At 37.4% G+C, this 27,325-nt stretch overlaps 2 protein-coding genes across 3 annotated transcripts in view; one reads left to right on the top strand and one right to left on the bottom strand.

Annotated features, from left to right (window-relative positions):
- DTNBP1 (dystrobrevin binding protein 1) overlaps positions 1 to 22,629 on the top strand; it is a 51,683-nt gene extending 29,054 nt beyond the window's left edge. For both annotated transcript variants that reach the window (XM_058178521.1, XM_058178522.1), the window contains exons 8-10: positions 16,802 to 16,957; positions 19,314 to 19,457; positions 22,209 to 22,629. In XM_058178521.1, the coding sequence (XP_058034504.1) occupies positions 16,802 to 16,957; positions 19,314 to 19,457; positions 22,209 to 22,438 (530 nt within the window). In that variant the 3' untranslated portion in view covers positions 22,439 to 22,629. The remainder of the gene's footprint in view (positions 1 to 16,801; positions 16,958 to 19,313; positions 19,458 to 22,208) is intronic.
- A 1,424-nt stretch (positions 22,630 to 24,053) lies between these two features.
- JARID2 (jumonji and AT-rich interaction domain containing 2) overlaps positions 24,054 to 27,325 on the bottom strand; it is a 230,110-nt gene continuing 226,838 nt past the window's right edge. The window contains exon 18 of the mRNA XM_058178520.1: positions 24,054 to 25,933. Within this exon, the coding sequence (XP_058034503.1) occupies positions 25,757 to 25,933 (177 nt within the window). The 3' untranslated portion in view covers positions 24,054 to 25,756. The remainder of the gene's footprint in view (positions 25,934 to 27,325) is intronic.

Raw genomic sequence — 27,325 nt, 5'->3', positions numbered from 1 at the left:
TTTTTTGCAAAATCTCCTTTTAATAATAATAATAATAATATTTTAATTTTTATACCTCCCTTCTCCCGAAGGACAGCCAGATAAAAGCAATACAATATATTACAATAAAATCACTATTTAAAAAACTTATTCAGTATGGCCTAAATTAAATATAAAATACATAATATAAAATAAACCCCATTAAAAATCCAATTAAAAAACCCCTGTTAAGCCAGTCCTGCTCGAAAGAATAGATAAGTCTTCAGCTCGCAGCGAAAGGTCCGGACGTCAGGAAGTTGTCGAAGTCCTGGGGGAAGCTCATTCCAGAGGGTAGGTGCCCCCACTGAGAAGGCTCTCCCCCTGGGGGTCGCCAGCCGACACTGTTTGGCTGACGGCACGCTGAGGAGACCCTCTCTATGGGAGCGTACCGGTCGGTGGGAGGCATATGGTAAAAGAAGGTGGTCCCGAAGATATCACGGTCCTATGCCATGGAGCGCTTTAAAGGTGGTAACCAGCACCTTGAAGTGCACCTGGAAGACCACAGGTAGCCAGTGCAGCCTGCGCAGGATTGGTGTTATATGGGAGCCACGAGTGGCTCCCTCTATCACCCGCGCAGCTGCATTCTGGACCAACTGGAGCCTCTGGGTGCTCCTCAAGGGGAGCCCCATGTAGAGAGCATTGCAATTGTCCAGGCGAGAAGTGACGAGGGCGTGAGTGACCGTGCATAAGGCATCGGTCTAGAAAGGGGCGCAACTGGCGGACCAGGCGAACCTGGTAAAAAGCTCTCCTGGAGACGGTTGCCAAATGATCTTCAAAAGACAACCGTCCATCCAGGAGAACACCCAGATTGCGCACCCTCTCCATTGGGCCAATGATTCGCCCCCAACAGTCAGCCGCGGTTGCAGCTGGCTGTACCGGGATGCCGGCATCCACAGCCACTCAGTCTTGGAGGGGTTGAGCTTGAGCCTGTTTCTCCCCATTCAGACCCGCACGGCCTCCAAACACCGAGACAACACTTCAACAGCTTCATTGGGGTGGTCAGGGGTGGAAATGTACAGCTGGGTGTCATCCGCGTACAGTTGATAACTCACCCCAAAACCACTGATGACCTCACACAGCGGCTTCATGTAGATGTTGAACAGGAGAGGCGAGAGAACCGACCCCTGTGGCACCCCACAAAGGAGGCGCCTTGAGGTCGATCTCTGCCCCCCTGCCAACACCGTCTGCGATCGGTCGGAGAGATAGGACGAGAACCACCAAAACACGGTGCCTCCCACTCCTAAACCCTCCAACTGCCGCAGCAGGATACCATGGTCAATGGTATCGAAAGCCGCTGAGAGGTCTAGGAGAACCAGGGCAGAGGAATAACCCCTATCCCGGGCCCTCCAGAGGTCATCCACCAACGCGACCAAAGCTGTCTCCGTGCTGTACCCGGGTCGGAAACCGGACTGGAACAGGTCTAGATAGACAGATTCATCCAGGTACTGGGGTAACTGATGTGCCACCACACTCTCAACAACCTTCGCCACAAAGCGAAGGTTGGAGACTGGACGGTAGTTACCCAAAACAGCTGGGTCCAGGGAGGGCTTCTTGAGGAGGGGCCTCACCACCGCCTCTTTCAAGGCGGTGGGAACAACACCCTCCCCCAAGGAAGCGTTGACAATTCCCTGGAACCAGCCTCGTGTAACCTCCTGGGTGGCCAGCACCAACCAGGAGGGACACGGGTCCAATAAACATGTGGTGGCATTCAGCCGCCCCAGCAACCTGTCCATGTTCTCAGGAGCCACAGGATCAAACTCCTCCCAGATGGTCTCAACAAGACTAGCCTCCGTCACCTCGCCCGAAACTACCCAATTTTGGTCCAAACCGTCTCGAAGCTGAGCGATTTTGTCAGACAGATACCTGCTGAAATTCTCAGCACAACCCTGTAAGGGATCATCGCATTTGATCGTGTGGTTAGCAGATAAAGAGATGCTAAAACCCTTTCCAGGGAAGCACTAACTTTACTTGTGAGCTCAGTTGAGAATACTTGCATTCACTTTTAATGGTTGTTTTAAAGGCCCCTTACCTACTTATATAGCAATAGTACTTAGACTTACATACCACTCCATAGTGCTTAAAAGCACTTTCCGAGCAGTTTACAAATATCAGCATATTGCCTGCCCTCAACAATCTGGATCCTTATTTTACTGAACTAAAAAGGATGGAAGGCTGAATCAACCTTGAACTGATCAGGATCAAAGTCTAGAATGTGGGCAGAGTTTGCAATTCTGCATTCTAACCATTGCGCCACCACAGCTTATATATGAATCTGCCAAATGTTATTATTTTATTTTATTGCTTACTTAGTAATCAAATTTATATACCACCCATATCACTATCTGACTTGCTTTACAAATAAAAACTGTAAAATGTATACAAAATGCAGTATACAAAGTTAAAAAAACAAAGTTAAGCTAAAAAAAAACACCAACCCAGGGTTGCATGTCACTATTTGGACCCCCATGCTAGTTGACAGAACCAGATCTTAATTCTCTTCTGGAAGGCCAGAATGGGAATTAAGTATAAAAGTATAAAAGGTCCTTTTAACTGGTTGCCTGCTAGGATAATCAACTTTTTTGGTTGTCATCCTATAATTGCAAGCTTCTTTGCTTGACTTATGAGGTATTAGTTTAATTTTTTAGAATACCTTCCCATTAGCTGAATTGATTTATATGTAACTCCCAAGCAACCCACTTCTTGTTTGATTGACATTTTTGGTAAATAATGCAACATATTTGTCAGCTGACTTGGGGTTGTCTCTTAAAATTTCTAAGATTTAAAACTGAAATTGGTTACTGTAAAGCCACCATTAATTCTAGAAATGCCAACAACTGAAATCTCTAAGAAGATATATTTGCTTTTCTACATACTATTTCGGCCTTGTACATATATCAAATAAATATAATCACCCTGTACACATTTTATGCTCTTATAGACTGGCAGAGGACAGAAAGCTCAATTTCTAAACTCGCTTTCCTTTCACTGATGGATTACTTGGTTTCTCTACAGAATTAAGAGGGCTGAGAAAGGGCACAAGCCTGTTTATTCATTTGCACAGAATTCTACGTATTCAGCTCTATGCAATATTTTGTATATGGCTAACAAATGTAATGCATAGATACAAGACTATTCTAATGTGACATGGTTGTTAATATTTTGTGCCTTCAAGTCAATGTTGGCACTTGGTGCCTGCAGTTTTCTTGGTAATGTTTTCAGAAATGGTTTGCCCTTGCCCTCTTCTTAGGACTAAGAATGATTGACCCAAGGTCACCCAGCTGGCTTTGTATCTAAGACTCCTTGGCTGCATGAGGCCCTGGACAGCCCCACTATAAAAAATATAACGGAATAAAGGAAATTCATTTACATTAACTGTGTTATATATTTTACATGTGACCCAAGACAATTATTCTTCACACAATGTTTCCCAGGCAGGCCAAAAGGATCGATCAAAGTTGTTAACTTTGATACAATTTTAAGACTCTGTGATTGCAAATAATTTATAATAGAAGCAAGGATTTTCAGTAATAAATTCCAATCATCTTAAAGTTTTATAATAAGTATCTTCTAACTTTTCTTTGTATGGCCCAGCATAAATTATTTGCATTGATTTCTCCATTGTCTTAAACTGAAGTACAGCACAGGAGAGCTTTGTAAATAGTGTTATTTTTATTCCTTGATTGCTCTGGTTATAGGATGGGTATAGGCAAAAAGTCTGTGTAATTGAAAGCTTGGTTGCCTTTATGTTGAATATTGCAGTTGGACTTTGTATAGATGCTAGACTAAAACCCGGGATTCATATTATGTATTGAAGTATATTCAACTATATAGATTAAAAGAGATGAGGGGAAATGATATAGATCATGTCTCCAAAATTTCCTCACTCCCATTTATAAAAGTTTAAATTACATTTTTTTGCCAGTCCTTATTTTTTATCTTCTTTGGAGGATCCTAATATTCTTTTCTCCAAAACATGCAGCTGAGAAACATTATTGAAGTGGGGAAAAATGCCTTATCATTGTGAACATGGAAAGTACAGGCTGACATCTTGAGCTGACGTTAATTACTACTCTAAAAAGGCAGATTGTCTTTCTAGATAGATTGGAGAAATCTCATTTCAGCAAGATTGCAAGCCTTGTTTGTGTTGATTAGAAAAACATTTCCAATTCTTTGATAGAATTGATTGCTACTGTTTAGCTGCTAGTAGAATATGTTATGTTACTAGTAAATATTCAGAAATGCAGGATTGGTTCATTATTTTGCGAACTGCTGCTGCTTTTACGAGAAAAAGTCTAGGAACTGTCTGCCAGTTATGCCAAGTATTTCTTAAAGAAAGCTAAATTTCATTGCCATGGATCCAGATGTTCTCTGAAAAAGGGCATTTGTTTTGTTAAGTAGCGCAGGATACATTGCTTTAACCCAAGGAAAGCCTTTGGACAATAGCCAGGCTCTTTGTCTATATCCATGTTTATATTTTGTATAACTTGTATTTTATATTATAATTGGAATTCTTTCTAATTGTTAATTTAAAATGCATTTCTTTTTTTTTTTTTTTTTTTTTTTATTCAAAAAGTTTTACAAAATTTTTTCCCCCTTTCCCCCCCTCCTCCCCCCTCCCTTCGCAACCCCTCCCCGACTTCCGGAACGAGCACAAGGTATAGTTAAAAGTAAAACAAACATATGCTAAAAAGTTTTCGTCCCAACTTAATTATACCCTACAATCATCAATTCCTAACTTCCCCAAAAGCAATCAAAATAATACATCATAATCATTCAAAACAGTCTGATAACTCTTAGTCTGATATCTACGTTGAATATAGTCAATCCATTTTTTCCATTCCTTTAAGTATCTTTCTTGCGTATTGTCTTTCAAAAAGGCTGATATCTTCGCCATCTCAGCCAAATTGGCAACTTTCAATATCCATTCTTGTATTGTTGGTACTTCTTTTTCTTCCAATATTGTCCTATTAGTAATCTTGCTGCAGTTATTAGATTTAAAATCAATTTAGTCTCAATTACTGTACAATCCGTAATAATTCCCAACAAGAAAAATTGCGGCAGGAACTTTATCTTCTTTTCAGAACATTTTGTAAAATCCACCAAATTTTTATCCAAAAGGCCTTTATGTCCTTACAAGTCCACCAAATGTGAAAATATGTAGCGTCATCACAATTACATCTCCAACATTTTGCTTGCATTTCTGGATACATACACGATAATTTTTAGGATCTAGATGCCATCTATAAAACATTTTATAAAAATTTTCCTCAGATTCTGTGCCTGCGTGAATTTAACATTTCTAACCCAAATTTTTCCCACGTTTCCAATAATATTGGCTCCTGAAAATTTTGTGCCCACTTTATCATACAGTCCTTTACCAAGTCCCTTTCAGAATCTATTTCAAGTAACACATTATACAATCTCTTTATATGCTCCTGAGACTGATTTCTAATTTGCTTTACCAAATTTTCCTCGTTCTGCTCTATACCAATTTTCTGATCTCCCTTCCATCTAGCATGTAATTGCTCATATTGAAACCAAGTATAATTTTTCCCTTCCTCTCTTAATACTTGCAGAGATTTTAACTGCAAATTACCTCTTTCAGTATACAAAAGATCTTTATATGTAATCATTTCCTGCTTCTGTTCTATGTTTATATTTTCTACTGTATGTCTAGGACATGCCCATATAGGAACCTTATAATTTAGTTTATAAGACTACTTCTTCCACACACGCAGAAGGGCATTTCTTAGCACATGATTTTTAAAGGCCTTATCCACTTTTTTGTCATAAATTAAATATGCATGCCATCCATATAACAAATCATAACCTTCTATATTCAAAATTCTGTCCTCTGTTAAATTAAACCAATCACTTATTGCAGAGAGAGCAGCTGCTTCATAATATAATTTAAAATTAGGCATTTTAAACCTCCCTTTCCGAGAATCTTGAATTATTTTCATTTTAACCCTAGCTTTTTTACCTTCCCATATAAATTTGTTAATTCCCTTCTGCCATTCCTCAAGATTCTTATCTTTCTTAATTATTGGTATCATCTGAAAGAGGAATAAAAATCTAGGTAAAACATTCATTTTAATAGCAGCAACTCTCCCCAGCAAAGATAATTGCAACTTTTTCCAAACAATCAACTCCTTCTGAACTTTTCGCCATAAAACCTCATAGTTATTCTTATACAATTTCACATTTGACGACGTAATATAAACCCTAAATACTTAACCTTCTTTACAATTTCAAATCCTGTTACTTCCTCTAGTTTTTCTTTCTGTTGTCTGGCCATATTTTTTATTATCACTTTTGTCTTTTTCTGATTTACCTTAAACCCTGAGACATTCCCATATTGATCAATTATTTCCAACAAAGATTTACTAGAATTTATAGGGTTTGTTAAAGTAATCACCAAATCATCTGCAAAAGCTCTTAACTTATATTCATACTGTCTAACTCTAATTCCCTCTATCTCCTTTACTTCTCGTATTTTATCCAATAATGGTTCTAGAGTTAAAATAAACAATAATGGTGATAAAGGACATCCCTGTCTTGTTCCTTTCGCAATCTTAAAAGGTTCTGTTAAGCTACCATTGATTATAATCTGTGCTGTTTGCTCTCCATAAATTGCCCTAATTATTCTTAAAAAACCATCTCCAAATTGCATCTTTTCTATTAATTTAAATAAAAAATCCCAATGCAATCGATCAAAAGCTTTCTCTGCATCGAGAAAATAAATGCTGCTGGAATAAAATTTTTCTTTTCTAAGTACTCCAGTAAATTAACAATCTGCCTAACATTATTCCTCATCTGTCTCCCTTTTATAAATCCAGATTGATCATTATGAATTCTTCGCTGCAGAATCAACATTAATCTATTAGCTATTATTTTAACAAAATCTTATAATCATTATTTAAAAGTGAGATTGGCCTATAATTCCCAGGTTTAGAACAATCCTGTTCCTCTTTGGTATCAATGAAATAAAAGAGGTTCTCCATGAGGGGAATTCTCCTAGTTGTATCTGATTAAATAATTCCTTAAGTGGACCTAACATCTCATCCTGTAAATTCCTATAATAACTAACTGTAAGCCCATCCGTACCAGGAGTTTTCCCCATTTTAATTGTTTAATTACCAAAATAATTTCTTCCGAGGTTATAGGCCGATTCAATTCATCCGTTTGTTCTAAAGTTAAATTTTTAACCTTATATTCCTTCAAATAATTATCAATATCCCTATTCAATATATTATCTTTAAGATATAAATTTGTATAATATTCTAAAAAGCTTTTTAATTTTATCCTGTTGATATCTCTTTACCTTTGTATTCTATTTTTCTATAGTACGTTGTTTTGTCTTTTCCTTAAAGTGTATGCTAACCACCTACCAGGTCTATTTGCATTACAAAAGTATTATGTTTGGCATATTGTATATTTGTTACCACCTGATCAGCCATTATCATATTAAATTGATTCTGTAGTAACTTTATTGCATCTTTAAGTTTTTGATCATGTGGGTTATGTATTAATAATTGTTGTTTCTTATAAATTTCCTCTTCTAAATACCTACGCTGTCTTTGTTGCTTATTTCTCTGTCTATTATTAAGATATATTAATACACCTCTCATAAAAGCTTTACTGCAGTCCCAAACCATTTCTATCGATGTTTCATTATTCAAATTATAATCAAAAAATTCTTTCATCTGCTTTTTACATTGATTTACATTATCCTGATATCTAAACAAATTTTCATTTAATCTCCAAGTTCTTCTACCCTCTTTTCCATATTGCAATTCCATCCAAACAGGACTATGATCAGACAAACATCTTGGAAATATCTTAGTTTTCTTCACCCTAAAAAGCAAATCATTAGAAATTAAAATAAAATCAATACGTGAGAAGGATTGATGCCTATCAGAGAAAAAAGTATAGTCTCTTTCCTCCAAATTCCGCAGTCTCCATACATCTCTTAACTCAAAATCTTCTATCATATCAAAAAAGGATTTAGGCAGCTTTGCATGTGCAGGTATCTTCTTGGAAGAAATTCTCTTGTCCTTTCGTATCTATTACTCCATTCCAATCGCCCAATATAATACACGATTTATAATCCCATAGGATCAACTTATCATATAACATTCTATAAAATTTTTCTTGTTGCTGGTTGGGTGCATATATACCAAGCAAGAGAGTCCTTTTTGTTTCTATTGTAAGTTCAATAGCAATATATCTTCCATAAATATCTGCCTCTATTAACTTGGCTGGTATATCTTTTCTCAAATAAACCACTATGCCATGTTTCTCCAAAGCTGAAGCAACAAAATGTTTACCTAACTTTGAGTTTATTAGGTACTTTTGATCTGATAATTTAATATGCTTTCTTGTAAGCAAATAACATCATTTTTAAATTGTTTCAAATAATGAAATATTTTTCTTCTCTTCTGAGCTAAGTTCAAACCATTGACATTCCAAGTCAAGATTTTATTTGCCATTACTGGGCTGCTGAAGCCTTTGGGCAATCAACTGAAGATCGTCCTCCCGTATCTTCGGCCGTGCTCCTCCACCGCTTCTGTAGCAGAGTCCTGAACTTTACTTTGAGTTTGTTGCTCCTTTTCTTTACGCTTAAGGGCTCCTCGTCAGTCTTTGTTCTTGTGGTTGTTCCTCTGATGGTAACATCACTGGAATCACCTCAGCTTCCACACCCATTTGAGTCTCTTGAATTCTTTTTCTATTATTTCTATTTCAAATTTCAGCACTGTAGAAAGAAAATCTTTGGCCTTAAGCACTGTGTCAATACGATATCTTCTTCCTGATAATACACTGTCAAGCCAACTGGAACCTCCCATCTAAATTGAATCTGGTATTTCTTAAGTTCTTGTGTAAAAATGTAAAGTCCTTTCTATCCCTTAACATCTTGGGAGGATCTCTTTCAAAACCTTCAACTCCTGTTCCCCTATTTTCAAGTTTTTCTGAAAAGCAACTTGCAAAATTTGATTCCTCACTGTTCTTTTCAAAAAATAAACCACAATGTCTCTAGGAAGTTTCTTTTGCCTAGCAATCCAAGAATTAACTCTATAAATTTTGTCAATTTGATAAGCAACCTCTTGTGGATCAAGTTCAATAAATTCAGCCAGAGCTTCTGATAAAATTTTTTTTAAATCTTCCCCTTTGTCTTCATTCAAACCTCTAATTCTCAGAGCTCCTTCCATCATTCTATACTGCATCACCACCACTTGATCTTCATTTTATCCAATTTGATTTGCATTCCCCATTCTATTTTCTATTTGTTGATTTGACTGAACAATTTCTTGCACCTCCTCCTCCACCACCTCCAGTCTTTTGCCAAACCTTGAAAAGCCATTAAGATATCTTCTCTTATTTTTTATTATTCTCTTATTTCTTCTCTTATTTTCTCATTATTATCCATAATCTCCTTAAACCTTTCTTCAGACACTTTCCTTGCTCTTTAATCAGATCTTCTAAAGCTGGTTCAGAACCCTTCTGCCCCCAGTCTTAGGTGGTTTAGTAGCCATTTCAGTTTTAAAATTCACAAAATATAAGTCTAGAAACTTCTCTTTTCCCTTTAAGTATAGGAGAGCTCAGTTCACTTCATTAAAATCCACATAACATTTCTTATCTTCTTAGTTGCACAGACTGTTTAAAATTCCATTCGTCATTTTCACTCCCGTTCAGGCGCCATTTTAGAGTCAATTAGAACAAAGGAAAAAAAAATTCTCTTTTTTAGAAAGTAGAAGTCAGGAAATCAAAAATACTTGCAATCCAATAATCGTCCGCTTGCACTCATTCCGTCTGCTTAAAGAGATCCATAAAGATAAGACAATTAGCAGAGATGGACACCTTCTTCTTTTCCTGCTTTTGCAGACACGCACTGAAGTCGGAGATGGCAGAAATATTTATGGGACCCCTCGACCCTTCGAAGCTCTGCTTAATTAAAACAAAGCCTCTGGGGAGGTCTACCAACATTCCTGCGCTCTTATCTTTTCTCTTTCATCCAGAGAAAAAGATTAAAGCCGGCTTTTCCTGGCTTTTACGATGTTCAGTACGGAGCCCCTTTAATTAGGGCTCAGCGAAGAGGTGGAGCCACCCGGAAGTCCAATTTAAAATGCATTTCTAAACATGAAATTTAGAACTTTCTTATTTAATGAGTTTAGACTTGCATTATTATCGCTTTGGTTTTGACCTTTATATTCCTTCTTAATATTTTCCTTTAATTCAGTATATTTTCTTCATTATGTATTAGGCCATTTCTTACGTTTAATGCTGTAGAGTTTTCTGTGATGCTTTTCAGACAGCAGATTCCCCTCAAGAAGGCTTAAGCCACAATATTAAAGATAAATAATAAAAATCACTAAAACTGCAATCCAAAACCACAAATATATTAGAATATAATATATAGAATTATAGTCATACCTTGGTACTTGATTGCTTTGAAACTCATCAAATTTGGTATTTGAAATCTAGATTGAAATTCAGTAGATAGTAAAAATTCTGACTTCTGCTTAGTTAATTGCTATAAAAATGAATGCTGTCACGATACAGGTATATGTGAGGATAAATATGATAAAATATAGCCTGAGCTAGCCTGAATAAGTAATTTTAAATGGGGTTTTAGTTTTTTGTATTACTTAGTTTTTAATATTTTTGGCCACTATTTATATAAATTTGAGTCTGTTTTTAACTTGTATTTATTGTATTTTTTAATTGGCTGTGAACCGCCCTGAGTCCTTCGGGAGAAGGGCGGTATACAAATGCAATTATAAATAAATAAAATATGGAAAACATCATTGATCATAATGTTCTAGTTAAGTAGAGATAGACTGACTACATAGACCTGGCAGACTGATGGAAGAACTGTAAACATAGATGAGTAATAAAATGTGCATACTACTGCTGAGAAGCAGCTGTCATTGTGTATTTAATATACAGAATGAAATGCAAGGCAAAATAGGTTGGCATTGATATCTGCATTTCTAATTTTAGTAGGCATATCTAGTTCAAAAGCTGGATGCCAAAAAAGAATTTTGAGGAGCAAAATTAAGACAACAAAACCTACAGAATAGGAAACCAACCAAATTGCATTATGAGAATTAAATATATACTAAAGACAGACATAGAAATAGTAGAGGAACTTTATGAATGTGTCGGTCTGCTGAAGATATAAGAACATGAGTGACATGCTTGAACCCAAAAATGATACAGTGCAATCCAGTTGAGCCAATTTTTTATTTGCTTGCACCTAACAGACAGAATCTCACCAGACTAAAGCTATAACCTTCTAACCTAATAGATACATTCTGTGAGATTCTAGGAAGCAATTACTTTTCCTCCCTCCCCCATCCAGTTCAGGACTGCACAAGGTCTTATTTTGGGGCCTCTCTCTGGAATATGTTGCCTCCTTCCTGGAAAGCCATAGTGGAGTTTCTCCCTACCCCCTTCTTTTCCAGGTGCACATTCTGTCATAATATGCTGGAACAGACTTTTTCAGGAGGTTAAGTTGAACAACTTTTTCATGCCAATATTGGTGGAGGTGTGGTCTTCTCCTTGATAGTATTTATTAACGTTCAGATGAATACTGATTAAATATAAACATTCTAAATATAGTGTGGTTTACACTTGTCTGAATAAGTATTAACATTCAGGCAAGTACAAATGCACTGCAGCAATCCAAAACAGATCACCTATACAACATCTTCCAGTAAAATGGACACTAACGCAACTTTATCAAAATGGTCTGACCACACAGGCCACTATAGCACAGCTAACACAAATAAACGCCAGCAAAGATAAGAACAACTCAGAAACAACAAACAGAGTATTAAAACCATATACTGTAGCATTACCCATCACTATAGGACACAAACCAACTAAAGTCCTCCAAAATATCTTAGGTAAACCAAAAGAGTCATGACACAAAACAAAACAAAACAAGAGTCATCTAGAAGATAGAACTGCAACAGCCACTATATAGGACAGACAGGCAGAAGAGTAACAGAGCACATCCATGAACACCAACTAGCAATCAGAGGACACAATGTACACTTCTTAATCTCACCAACATTGGACCATAGTTTCAACTGGGAAATTGTGAACATCCTAGATTAAGCTAAATTTTAAAAAGCTAGGGAATTTCTGTAAACTAGGCCATTCCAACAGATCAGCCACCAATAAACCCAGAGATGAAGCACATTTACATAATGTGTAATGTCTTTTAAAAGAGACAGTAAAAAAGCTAAGGAAACAAAAGGTCCAGAATACATCATTTCCAGCAACCAACATTCATATTAGCAGGGATTAACACCAGGCAGTCAAGCAGTATTTCCTAATCAAGAAACTACCGAGAAGAAAACCATATCTCCACCAGTACTGGCAGGGCAAGCTACTGCATATAAAACTCCACACTCACTAGCATTGATGATGTTATCCATTGGGTAATTAAATGCCTGCAAGCACACAACCAAACTCAGAGAGCACCAAGAACTCCATAGTTCAACCCTGAGTTATATACAGTGTTGGCCAAAATTGTGGAAGCCTTTTGGGAAAAGAATATTTTTGAGATTTGATGGCTAATGACATCACTTTTTTTGCGGGGGAGTACCATAAAATAAGGGATGCGGTGGCTCAGGGGCTAGGACATTGAGCTTGTCACTCAAAAGGTCGGCAGCTCAGCGGTTCGAATCCCTAGTGCCGCCGTGTAACGGGGTGAGCTCCCGTTACTTGTCCCAGCTTCTGCCAACCTAGCAGTTTCGAAAGCACATAAAAATGCAAGTAGAAAAAAATAGGGATCACCTTTGGTGGGAAGGTAACAGCGTTCCGTGTGCCTTTGGCGTTGAGTCATGCCGGCCACATAACCATGGAGACGTCTTCGGACAGCGCTGGCTCTTCAGCTTTGAAATGGAGATGAGCACCGCCCCCTAGAGTCGGCAACGACTAGCACGTATGTGCGAGGGGAACCTTTACCTTTACCTTTAGTACCATAAAATTATACGATTTTTCCATTATATATCAATGGAAAGATAATTTAATCAAGAATGTAATGCTTTTCAACTTTTTTTTGAGAGAGAAAAATGGCTTTTTTGTGGAATTCTAGATTTTAGGCCAAATTCCTGCAGTCTGCACCAAACAGTCCTTGCATTCAACTTCACACTGTGTTGCGTCATTTCATCTTGTATACACCCAGATGATTTTCTTCTGTCACATAGGCACAGTCTCTTAATTTTTCTATCACTTGCTGTTGTGCACCTTTTCCTGCTTTTACCAGTGTGGTTTTGTAGTGACTGAGTCTCCTTATACCTCTTCAAAAACTTAGAAATGCCACCTTTGGTTAAGTTTCCACCAATTTTTCTTCTAATTTCTTTATAACTGTAGCCTTGTTCATGTAATAATACTATTTTACATCGCTTTCTGGGCGACCAGTCAACTCTTTGCACCATTACTTTAATTTTATTATGTTTTACAAGCTCAGTAAATGAAAGAACACAAAAAACCCCCAACCAACTTGATAGCGATCATATAACACACTGACAAATGTCCTCCTCTCAGCTTCAATACATGACATCAATAACTGAATCCTACTGTGATCTGATTGGCTCATTGCCAAAACAAGATGATACCTGATTGGTTCTCTAAACACTCATTGCTCATTGCTACATCAGATGAAGGAAAGCTACTGTCAGATGTGCCTCCATTCAAAACTCAAAAAAGAAAACACCCAACTCCATGTTTGTAGAGAAATGTACTTTTACTGAGTATGAACTAGTAGCAATGAAAGAAAAGTAAAAGCTAAAGGCACGAAAATTACATATTGAAAATATTCCCAAAATCCCTCCCTCCCAAGGACCCTGGCTGAATGTCCAATCCCCAGCTCCCCAAGGTGTCCTGTGAGGTGCATCTTCATATGGCCCCATCTATCTGGTATGCCAGAACGGTTGACCTTGATTGGCTATCAACAAGTCCATTCATCTGCGCAAAAGACAAGAGTATCCCTCCCTTTCCTTCCCTTTTCAGTCACATCACAAGACATCATCACCAGCTCGCTTCTCCCCCCCCCCCCTTTACTATGGCAGCCGATAACATGTAAGCATCAGAGAGGCTGGCAGCTACCTGATATCAACCTAAGCAAGTTGTGCTTCCTTTTTCTGGTTTTTCTGGTTTCCTTTTTGGCTATAATCTTTCATAGAATACAGATAGTTGAACAAACTTTGTTGCATTACATTCTTGATTAAATTATCTTTTCATTGATATATAATTTTATGGTACTACTAAAAAAAAGTGGTGTTATTAGCCATCAAACCTCAAAAATACATTTTACCCAAAAGGTTTTGAACAATTTTGGCCACTTCTGTATATTCACTACTGTTGGAACAGCAACAGAAATCATGGAATTGTCTCTGATAATCTTTTTTTTTTAATTTGCATTTATATCCCGCTCTTCTCCGAAGACTCAGGACGGCTTACACTATGTTAGCAATAGTCTTCATCCTATTTGTATATTTATATACAAAGTCAACTTATTGCCCCCAACAATCTGGGTCCTCATTTTACCTACCTTATAAAGGATGGAAGGCTGAGTCAACCTTGGGCCTGGTGGGACTAGAACCTGCAGTAATTGCAGGCAGCTGTGTTAATAACAGACTGTCTTACCAGTCTGAGCCACAGAGGCCCTTAACTGGCCCTCTTGTTCTTAACTGCAATGTATAATAGTATAAAAGGCTTGCTTAGGTACTGTCAAACTAAAAAAAATACATATAAAGCACAAGATGCTTTTTATGTTCATGCTTACAAGTATATTTTTAGTAATTTTTGTTTCTGGCAGCTATATGCTAAATTAAGTAAAAAAGATTTTTGCTTGTAATCTTTTCTGTAATCTATCTGAAATACCATGTTTCCTTCTGCTGTTCTTGCACATTTTCTGTTTGGGATGTTAAAAATTCCTAGATGTTTACTTCAGTGTTGTTTTTATTATCTCTGAAAAAATATTTTGACAGTAACTATATAGGTAAATATAGTAGGTGTGTAGAACATTAAAAAGTTATAGTGTAGTTGTTGATACTTTCATAGCAATCGTTGCTGTGCTGAATTTATTTAGTGTATGGCATATTATACATGGACTAGCAATTCATCTAAATTAGTAGAACACAATAAAATATAAATGTTAAAAAGATCTATGTCCAAATACTAATGTCTAGGCCAGGGGTTGGCAACCTTAAACACTCAAAGAGCAATTTGGACCCATTTCCCACAGAAAACACCGGGAGCCACAAAACCTTTCCAGTGCCTGACTATTTTCTGAGTGGCCACAGAACTAGCATATGTAGTTGAATTAAATGTTCTGTTTTCTTCTGAAACTTTTCTTTTCTTGGATTTATCCATGGTTGGCCTACCGGGGGTTGAAAAGCTCAATAAATCGCGTGCTGGTGGGTGTCGCACATTGGCAGTTGTGACGCATATTTTGAGTGACAGGGAGCCACAGCAGAAGGACAAAAGAGCCACATGGGTTGCTGATCCCTGGTCTAGGCCATCTAACCACTGAAGCGCAGCATCATTTATATTAAAAAAGATCAGATACTGGACTGTTACATGCTCTCCTCTTAAAGCCTGTCATGATGTGGGATCCACTGTCACACTGAGGGGAGGATACTATGCCCCATTTATACAGAGCCCCCCTGTGTGAGGTGTGAATCCTATTCAGGATTATCTATTGCTTTTCATGACATGCTGTATTCATGAGACAGTTTTGCTGAAAAACAATTTTTATATTCTTTTGCTTTTTTCTTGTGAGATTAAATATTTTTACAGTATATTTTAGTTGAGAATAGAATTGTAACTATTATAGGTTAGATCTATGTTAAAACTCTTGTTTCCTGAGTCCATTAAAATTATATGCAAGTTCCATTAAGGAAGTAGTAGGTCGTTCTTTTCTGGCCATTTAATAAAGAGTTTTCCATCTAACCAATCACACTTTAAAGATTTAATGTGCAAGGTTGACTGAGAGGTTTAGGAATTGCAGAAAGGTTACATAAACTAACTTATTACACTGATGATGGAAGGAAGGGGCCAGATGATATTATTGCTGTTGTTGTTTTAGAGATAAATCTAGGAATCTTTAAGCCTTTTCTTAATAAAAGAAAGAATTGCAGCTTTCCATAAAATAGGTCTAGCATTTGCTTTTGGTCTTTTTGTCTAAGTAGAAGAATACAGAGGCAAATGGAACGAAAGCAAAACACACCAACTGTAACCTAAATGCTGATGTCCCTGGCTGAGAAGGGCTCCCATTCACAGTGGAACAGGCAACTTTTTAAGAGCTACTTTAGGATTTTCTACTTTATCTAAGGATTATAAGAGAGATTGTTGATGACTTTATGATACCATGAAAGTGGCTATTGCTGGCATTCGGGGATTTTTTTCGGGGGGAGCTTTGCATTTTGAGAAGAAGACTATAAGGGGCAGAATCAGTTTAATAGATGCAGTTCACAGTATGGGGAAAATAAATCATTGCAAAGAATGCAGTAAGAGACTTAACTACCATGATGTAATGTGCAATTCTATTAAAAAATCTGACACTGACCTATTTGATATTGAATTGTTTTGCTAGCTAGCACTGAAATAAGTCTTGGATAATTATGAAATTTCAAAACCTGAGATACAATTATTTGCTTTCCAATATTTTTGATTTTAATTTCATGAGTTTACTGAGATACGGTTGTATATAAAATGCTTATTTAAGTGCCGAAATAACAGTATTTCATTTATTTCCCTATTTCAGCTGAACTTGATACAGAGCATGTTCAGAAAGTGCTGGACATGGAGCATAACCAGGAAGTGAAGCTAAAGGAGCGGCAGAAATTCTTTGAAGAAGCTTTTCAGCAGGACATGGAACAGTACCTCACCACAGGCTATCTGCAGATAGCCGAAAGACGGGGCAAGTATTGAATTTTTTCATTTTAAGACTTCAGGTAAATCACAAAGCAGACTCACTAAGCTGCCCCAACATTCCATTGGATTTTATACTCTTTTTATGTCTTCCATACTATAATCTTACTCAAAAAGTTAAAATGAGTGATGTGCTCAAAGGTACTCCTTTTCAAGAAATGAGATTAGTTGATATTAAATTTAGTCAGAATAAAAAATGGTATGTTCTGTCGTATACCTTTTGCTTTCGTTGTAAGACTAGAATGGCCATTGTGACAGTTGTTCATCTGGGAATAGATGGCAAGAATTAATGTATATTGCATTGCAATATATTTAACTATTTTCTTGCAAATCAGTGAGCTAGATGGCAGAAAGTAGAGCTGAAACTTGCTGAACTGTAACTTGTATCTTGCTTCTCACAAAGAAAAAAGATTAATTCAAAATCAGCTCTACCCCAAAGAAACCAAGTAAATAAAGAAAAATTCTGCTTCTACCTAATGGGAGAGCCCATTAGCAGGATATGAACACATAGAGCTCTTACTTGAGTTCCCCATGTAACTATTACTGTGATTACTATTGTCTTCGATATCTCCAAATAACCACTGGAACAAGACATTGACATTTGCATTACATTACCTTTTTTATGGAAGCTGTGAGCATTGTTTCTGTATCGATTAGTTGCATTATTTAATGAAACACTGTATAAAAATATTCTTTTATCTGGCCTGAGCTTTGCTTTGTTCTACTTCATTGGATCATGCAAGAGAGGAAGACTTCCTGTCTTTCCTTAAGAATATCCTGCTATGAAGGATGTTTATTTCTGGCCAAAAGTCAACCCGGTCCTAATCCAAGACTTAACCTTATACCAATTCATATCCCCTTTTTTTCTATTCTTTCTATACCAGGCCATACCGTGGGGTTTTTTTTCTTCCACCTAGGGTAATTCATTCAGCTCCTTCACAATGTTGGATGATGTTCCAACAACTTTGTTGCATGTTACACTTGAAACTTCTGGAATATAAAACAGGTTGATAGAAAAGTTACTTAGTGCTTCTATTAGTTAGTGGAAAATGGGACCAAGAATGTGCAGACTTTGGTGGAATATTCTTGTTCTGTCCTCTTCGCCTCCATCAGTAAGAACGATGGCTTAATTAGCCGGCTCTTATCAGCTTTGGCAGCAAAAGAGCCAGCGTCTGCCAAGAGCCCTCGTTAGCTGCCAAGATGCTGGTGAGTTACAACCTTCAGCTCTAGTCAATCTGTGGATTTGCCTGATACAAAGAGACACACCAGCTCTTGCTGCCTTTTATATCCTGTGGGGTGTGGCTCCATGACTCAGCACTTCCTAGGCCTGCCCCTCCCCTGCTTCTGTTGTTCCCTTCTCTCCTGCCTACGAAACCTAGGATTCAGCCAAGCCTGACTGCTGTCAGCTCGATCTGCAGGCATGGCCGGTGGTGGGGGGGAAGAGTCAGGGGAAGGAGGCCTCGTTATCTCTTTCACCTGGCCTGCTTCTGACTCCTGGAGTTAAGCCAGGGAGGCTGGTGCTTCCAAGGTAAGTCCTGATGGCCCTTCCCCCTCACTGTCCAAGTCACTTTCTGGCAGCAGGCCCGGCTCCAAGGCACTTTCGGGCATGGGGCCAGGTTCGGGGGCGGAAGCCACAATTCTGTTGTTTCCTGGAATGTCTAATCCTGAGACCGATTGGTTTTCTATAAGTCTGGATCATTGATTATACTTCTAGGTGCCTTCGCATCAATATGTTAAGGCAGGGGTGTCAAACTGGATTTCTTGGAGGGCTGGATCAGCATTGTAGTTGTCCTCCGCGGGCTGGCCGGTGTGGGGGGGAAGATGATGGGATGGCTGGCCTCCTGCAGCACTCTGCTGGCCAAAACAGTCTGCTGGAGGAGGCTGTCCAGGCAAAAATGGGGCACATGGGGGCTTCCTGCAATTCCCTCTGTAGCCTATTTTTGCTAGCAGAGGCACTGCATCCCAATCCTTTGCTATTTCCAGGCTGGTTCGTGGGTCAGATGTGGCCCATGGGCCTTGAGTTTGACAGCCCTGTTAAGGGAAGAGAGGGAACATTCTGGGAAACAGAACCTTTCCATCACAGAATTTGATAGCTATAAATCTCTGTGTAATCATTCAATTATATTTACATTTTATTTGACTCAGTATTAGAAATTTCTAAGAAACTATCTCCATTCTTTATAATGGGTTTCAAATCACCTCCAAACTATTTTTCTGAAACTTGTAAGCCCCGATTCATCCTTTCAGGTGTAGAGAAGAAAATGGGGGTAAAAATTAAATTTTGCAGCCACGGATTCCTAAATACGGGTGAATTTTCTGACTTGTTTATTTATTTTTAATTTCAGAGCCAATAGGGAGCATGTCTTCCATGGAAGTGAATGTGGACACGTTGGAACAAATGGACCTCGTCGATATGTCGGATCAAGAAGCCTTAGATGTCTTCCTTAATTCTGGAGTAGAAGATAATTCTTTGCTATCTGCTATGATCGGTAGTTGTTTCTCATTGTATTAAATGAACAAACACAGTAGAGCTAATTGAGTCTTTCTGGTGGGATAGATTAATTTTAAATCAAGAGATTTTTTTTCTTGTAATCAAAGGATATACTAGATGCAAGGCTACTTGATGTCATACTGCTGTATTGGCTTAGAAGATGCTCTCTTAGGGGGTCTCATTTATGCTATCAGAGAACACCCATTATACTTACAAAGTTTTCTGCTGGCAGCCTGTTAGATTGTAGAAATGATGGAGCTATAAAATCCAGAGCCCATGATTCAGTTGGACGCTAGTTGAAATTAGCAATATTAAAATAAGCCTTATACAAATGAAGACAGTATTACAACGCAATTATAAGATCAGAATTACACAAATGCACTTTTATAAAGAAATAAAGTAATTTTATGTGAGATACAGTATTACAAAAAGACAGCTGTTTGATCATATCTTCCTACCTCGTACAGAATTTGGGTACATTGTATGTAATAATTTGAGTACCTGTCTGATAGCAGAAGGGAGACATAAAGTTCTTTGGATGAGCTGTGTAATTTGGCTTAAAAGGTTTGAATAAGTTTGCTTTGCATATCATAATACAGTAAGATATACAGCTGTAGCTGATTCACATGAACATGTCAGTTAATAAGGAATCTCAGGAAGCTGATTTTCCAGCAAGATGGATAATAGTCTATCATAATATGTTCAGAAGAAGGCTGTCTGATATCCAGACAATTCCAAGATAGCAAGATAGCTACTGGAAACGACATTTAAAATCATTTTGCATTCCTACCCCCAAATGCTGTTTTAGAATCTGTCTGCCTTGTTCATGTTGCGTTGATAAAAAGAGCTCTGAGGAAAGACCACATTTGTATTACAAAGCTCTGGATGTGCTTCAGAGTGCCCAGGGCTCTCTCATAGTATTTGTTAGCTGCTATCTGAAGCAGCAGCAACTTTTCACATTCTCCTTATAGATACAGCACAGTTCTGCAAAATAATCAGGTTAGTTTAAGGAGTTGCTGAAGGGTGCTAATGTATGCTAAGATCTGAAAGAAATTTTCTTTCCCTGCAAATCCAAAGTCTGTGTAAGCCCTGATATTTATCAAAGATTTATTAAGGGAGCCACAAGGCAAAAAAAAAAAAAAAGCTTTAACCAAAAAGTGAAGATCACTAATCAAATTCCACTCTGTGGAGTTCAGACTCCTGAGACAAGGATGCTTTTGGCACACGCGCGTAGAGAACTAGAACATTTCTCTCAAGAAATTAATTGTTCCAATTTTAAAAATAAATAAATATGTGGACACCAATAGAAGTCCTCCAATTGCTCTCTAGGGGAATCACATAAAAAATTTGGCCAGAGGCCTCCTTTTATGAAAACTTCCAATTTATGTCTGTCCTTTCTTCCTTATCTTTTCACCATTTTAAAAATATTTGAAGAAAGATTCTTTAGTTGATTAACTAGCAAAAAAAATAACTTCCCATAATATACAGTATGACCATTTCTTTTTTTAAAATATGAAATACAACTTGGGGAAGAGATAATTAATGAATGAAAAGCCCTATAATCTTTACTCCATTCTTTTGCCCTGTTTACATTTCCTACATTTTTTAAAAAAATTGTACTAGTTACATATTTTATCTGTAACATGTATTCTTGCAAAGCGCATAAAATGAACAGATGTAATTCAAGTACCTGTAACTCAAGTTCTTCAAGTAGTGATGACCAAGAATCCAGCCAGCCCATCTGCATGGCCCATTTGCTGTTTGTGGTTCCTTTTCAGGGATCTGCTACATCAGAAACTATGAGAGTTCAGTGAGAGCATACCAGTTATGCCTGATATTCACAGAGGACAGGACTCCCGCCAAAAGAGCTATTATAAAGTTGGGAGTTCCCTGAGTGTTGCTCTGCTCAAGATTCAAAACTTGTCTTGGTTCAAAGACCAAAGGAGAAATTTCAGCAGTAGAGACATATCTATTGGTCTTGGGATTTCTTTCTGGCCCCCCCCCCCCATATCAGAATACATATGCTGAAATATCTCAATATTATTTATTAAAGTTGTATGCCCTCTTTCTCACTGGTAAGGCAATTATGGTTATTCTAAACTTTCTGGCATGTTAATTTTAAAAAGCATGCAGAAAGTACAGGCACAATATTTTTTGCCCCTTTCGAAAAGTCTTTTCTGAAAATCTGTAGATAAGCACCTTTGCTAAACAAAGGTAGATCAGAGAGGGTGGGTGTCAGTGGGAAAGTTAGCCCGGGCTGTCCTTATAATATCTGATTTTTGGCATTCTCTTGCATTTATTTGTAGTCTAATTACTTATCTAAGATAATCAGTGAGATCAGAAAAAGACGGTAGAATAATGGTGGGAAATCCATTTTTTTGTGGGATAAGCTGTATGCTTTGCTTTCCAAAATCAGAGAAGGCTATCCAGATCACTTTTCACAAGCAAGCCACTTTTCATTTTGGAGCATTTAATTTTAATCTGTGGTTGCTCTAGAGGTCTTTATTTAAAATTGATTGTTCTGACCTATTTTACAAAGACAGAGATTGTAAAACATGCCTGTATTTTCATCTTTTACCACATCCTGAGAAACAATGCAGCAGTTCTGCAATCATTTATATGAAATCGTATTGTATAGCTTGCTTTATAAATTGTCATTTTGATAGTTTAGATCCTATGACAAATATTCATTATATAATAACCAGCTATTCAGTTGTATTTTTTAAAAAAAAAAATTTTTTTTTTGAAGGATCAGATTCCAGCACCCATCAAAATGAAATCAGTTTTCAGGTTCCCACTCAGTCAGAGTTGGAGGAGAAGTTCTCTTCAGAAGCACCCGGGACAGAGTCTACTAGCCAAGATGCCTGTGAAGGAGAAGCCCCGGTGGTCCAGTCAGATGAGGAAGATGTGCAAGTGGACACTGCCCTTGTGAATACAGAAACAAAGAGCCCCTCAGATGTCAGCGATGAAAGTGATTAACAGATTGAGGCTTATCACAGTGCCCTATAGGAATTAAGACTGGAGTGAATGAGGAAATAAATAATCGGCAGAGCTTGTCATGTTTTATCTTCAGAGATAACTGTAATGCAGTCATAGAAAATATGTGTTTTTATATTAAAAGCATTCTGAAAGCACACCCATTAAGCAATAAACACTTGCCTTTGGAACAATTTACCTTCCATGTTGATGCTTACTGAAAAGGACAAATTATGAATAGATTTATTTTACAATCTTCAGTAAATTATAATACGGAGATAATTTTAAGCCTTCGTGGCAAGTTAGTATATTTTTGTTCCTAAAAGACTGAGAATAGGCTAGTTATTTGGAACAAGAGAGATTGAATGGCTACTTACATTGAAGAATTAGAAAGGTAAAAGTCCCTGTGTATGCTGTGTCTCTATAAAAAAAGATAAAACAAGATGTATATAGAGTACTTGCTATTCTATGTGTGTAGAGTTGAACCAAAAATTGAACAGCTGGTGGTTGTTTTCTGGCTTTCATATAACTGCCTCATCAGCAATTGACAAAAAGCAAAAAGCAGTGCTTGGATCTTATAAAAGAAAGGGTGGCTGGCCTTTGGATTTAATTTGGCCCCCAACTAAGACTATATCACTGTAACTTAAATTATTTGTCATCATCATGTCCCAGGGATTCACAGCGGGATGTGAAAATAAGATACATGCTAAGCATGAGATTAAAAACATGTTTTTTAAGAAAACCACGCTACCATTTCTCACAGTCGCCCTTACTAATATAGACAGGCAACCTCTATATTAGATATTTAATTTTAATTTTTACATTTTAAGACCTTTTTTATTCCACCTTGTATTATTTTTATACATAAGGCTGTGAACATATCTAATATTACTCCTTTCTCCTATTTTCCCCACAGCAGCAATCCTGTGAGGTGAGTTGGCCTGAGAGAAAATGACTGACTCAAAGTCACCCACTCACTTTTCAGGCCTAAGGCAGGATTATAACTCACAATTTCCTGGCCTCTAGCATGGTACTTCAAACACAACATTCCTTTAGAAGTATCTTTCACTATTTGTTATCTTTCATCCTTTTAGCAGAGGAATGAGAGCTGTGGCCCTTCAGGTTTTGCTGGGCTTCAGTATTATTCACCATATTGGTAGCTGTAGCGATATTGTGAGGATCACAGGTTCTACTTTCCCCTTCTGTAAATATTTGAAGGAGAGATGTTCTAATTTGATATTATGTCTAAGGTCTTGTTCTATGAGTGGGCAAATATAATTGCAAACAATTGGCAGCTTTATTTTTTATCTTTTCTAATATTTTAGAAAATATTGATTTAGCTTGCTCACAAAGCCTATGTACTATTGAATTATTCTGTCTCAAAGGAGCGTGGGAGGGAAAGATAATTCAGCGCTGTACTTCTTCAAAACGCCTCTGTTTGGACTGCAAATTAGTTGAAACATTTATTTCACTTTTGTTGCAGTAATAAAGCTCTGCAAATTACTTGAAGTCTTATTCCACAAACTATATCTTTTCTAAGCCCACGATAACAGTTCTAAATAAGACAGCTAGCTTTAAATCATATGATCTCTACTGCTTTCAGAAGAAAGACAAAGTGTCCAAAAAGTGTATTTTTATTAAACCTTGTATTACAAACCTGAAAAGTAAACAAAATCTGGCAATAAACATGAAGTCTTTCCTTACAAGGAAAGAGCAGAGCAGCACTAATAAATTAAATGTCAAACTGTAAGCCATAGTCAGAAGTTTACTGTCAAGAAGGAAAAAATACACAGCAAGGCCATAAAAACCGGACAACCACATTGGAAACACTCAACTCTGTGTTATTGTTAAATATTCCAAAACAATTCAGTCTTCTGCAACAACCAACAATATGTATTTTATAAGACTTTCCTGACAGTCACTCACCACTGGCAAGCTCAGTGCAATATGGGTAGCTCTACGGTTTTGTTGAATTCAATTATGAAACAAGAGTTTGTGAAAACATTTTCCCTTTTTTATTCCACACATACTGTACACACAACCAGAAAAGGGCAACAACTACTCCATTATTATTTTTGTTGTTGTTCAGTGATGTAAGCAGCACTTATAAATGTTACAAGAAAAACCCTGTAAGCATCCAATCCAACCGACGAAGAAAGTGAAACGTAAGGCTTTTCTTCATCTTGTCTCTTTGCCACCCTTCCCCACCCTCCCAAGAAAAGGCTCAAGTATTTAAAACAATTTACAGGCTTATGTACAAAAGTTATGATACTTTTTTTTTTGTTACACGTGAAAGGAAAAAAAATAGACAAGATGGGAGCAAATGCATTTTCACATTCAAAAGAAGTATGCAAACGTGCTAGTGGCTCTAAATGTGATCATACAACAAAATAAAATTAATGCTGACTGTGACGGTAAAAACAGCAGTGGAATGAGAATGGAATGTTAAAAGATTGCACGTCTATGACAAGAAGCATGGCTTCAATCATTTTTCAAGGATGCTATTGAAGGGTTTTTGATAAAGTAGACAACAGCACCAAAAAAACCACAACAACCCAGAATGGATTTCCTAATGAAATCAGGCACAGTTTTCGCTCACATGCCTCCGCAAAGCAGGCAGTCTTTTTTCTTTCATTTCCTCCTCGAACAGATGCATAGTGAAGTGCTGGTAACAGAGAACATTTTCTCCAAATCTCCCATTTGCCTATGATTAGAAAACTAAGTCCATCTTCAGCTGCCATAACCTCTCAAATAAAAGTGTGTATTCTCCAATTTAAAAAGGTACAAAACTTTTCCTGCCTGTTACAGAATACAAGCCAAAAGTATAGCAATTTCTTTCAAGTTTTGCCTCCTATCCCTTTTTTTTTTTCCGCTATAGAAAAAAAAAATCTGCTGACATGATTGGAGAACAAATTATAAAACGCACCAAACTTTAACCTACCCAGAAAAATAAAAGAAAGGGGGGGTTATTTAAAAGCCTTTTCACAATTAGTAGGTGGGAAAAAGGCCTTTTTTTTTTGTTTTCAGGCAGGGAGACAAAAACAAATTTTATCAGTTCCCTTGCTATCAAAAAAAATGAGTGTACAGCAGTTAAAAAAATCCTGCTGTATCAAACTATCCTAAGTATAAAATAAAAATAAAAATAAAATTCAACAGTTTAATGCTAAATCAAAATTAGTTCTCTAAAACCAGAAGAAAATCTTCTGTAGAGCTAGTGCAAAGACAGCTTGTAATCTACAGCAATACTCCAAACTATGATATAATTACAAAAAATATATATAAAATTGACCAAAATGAGAGAGACTGTTGGCATCTTCATGATTAACTTGAAGCACTTTTGGATGAACTGGAGGATGAAAGTCTTGATGATGGCACGTCAAGGGTTGCTCTCTTGCGAGGCCCTCTTTTTGGTGTAGGCTTGCTGATACAGATCTCAATGGTGCCGTTCTTGCCAGATACTTTTCCACAAATTTGATTGACTAAGCTGATGATTTGTTCCTAGTTGAAAGAAGAAAAAATGTGTTTTCTTTTTTCTTTTTAACAACCAACTTCCTATTCCAAATACCATGGCAATAATATGATAAACTAACGCCAAGACACAGCATCCAAGCTTTCCTTAACTGACTGGCTGTAATCTGAAGTGATTATTACTACTGCTAGTCTCTGTGTATCACACAGGAAGTTTTACTACCTGGGTTGACTCTGTGGCAGCCCACCCTGTCCCATTTAAAAGCTTAGCTCGCCAATGTTCAGTTCCTCTTTTCTAGCCATGATGCCTTCTCTGAGTGCACTTGAGCACTGCTGAGTGCATTTATGTCTTCCATTTTAAGTCTTTATATTCTAAAAAACATACAGAAACAACTGAAACCCCTCTCTACAAATTGCTTCCTTATCATTAAAATGCTTTAATTTCTCCTTTGAGAACCATCATTTTTAGTTTTAGTGAGGCCTATGGCCTTATTTTTCTAAAAATGCTCCATTATGTGTACTGAGCTTCTCTACTAATGGACACGCTAAGGGCTTATTTTGCTGTTGCAAGAGACATCCACCGGAGTTGTATATCCGTTGCTAAAAACCTAACATTGCAGGGATGCTTAGAACAGATCATTTTGTTCCCTTCATTTGGGAACAGGTTCTTACAGCAGTGATCACAAAGTCCAGAACGTTCCTCTCTAGTCCGGCTGATGCTTGTATAACCTTAACAGCAGTTTTAGGCCTCTAAAAATGATGAATGTCAAGGAGTCAAAATTGAAGTTGGTACCAGTCTCAAATCGTAAGGTTTCCAGATACAAAGATGCGATTTCAGCTTTAACGGCCAGTATCAGTGTTCAAGAAATGAAGTAAAGGCCTGGTTAGGAGGATCATAAGCTCCCAAAGAAGAAACTTCATATACTAGATTTGCATCTGCCACTCTGGAACCCCAGCCACCAATCCTAACTATCATTTAGTAGTTGTGTTTGGGAAAGAGAATGCTAGAGCCATAAAATCAAGTCAGAATTATACAGTTTTCTAAGGATGTAAGGATTTGCAATTTTTCCAAATGCCACACAATTAAACAACCTCCCCTGTTAGTGACCTGATACCAGTGGTGGGATTCAGCCAGTTTGCACCACTTCGGGAGAACTGATTGTTAACTTTCTGTGCAGTTTGGCAAACTGGTTGTTGGAAGAAATCATTAGGGCAGAGAACCAGTTGTTAAATTACTGGAATCCCACCACTGCCTGATACTGTTATATAATCCTCATTTCTCTCACAGAACAGAAACTCCCCTTTTTATGTAGGATGACAGCTGAAATTTTTAGTTTAGATACTTCAAACTTCCTGGTTTTTCACATGTGCCCTGGATTTCTGCATCTTGTACTGTTAGACTTGTATGGCTAGTTTCCAATA

The sequence above is a fragment of the Ahaetulla prasina genome, chromosome 3 (assembly GCF_028640845.1).
Source record: "Ahaetulla prasina isolate Xishuangbanna chromosome 3, ASM2864084v1, whole genome shotgun sequence".
Classification (NCBI taxonomy): domain Eukaryota; kingdom Metazoa; phylum Chordata; class Lepidosauria; order Squamata; family Colubridae; genus Ahaetulla; species Ahaetulla prasina.
The sequence above is the reverse complement of the archived record's forward strand: the minus strand, read 5'-3'. Positions and strand labels throughout refer to the sequence as shown.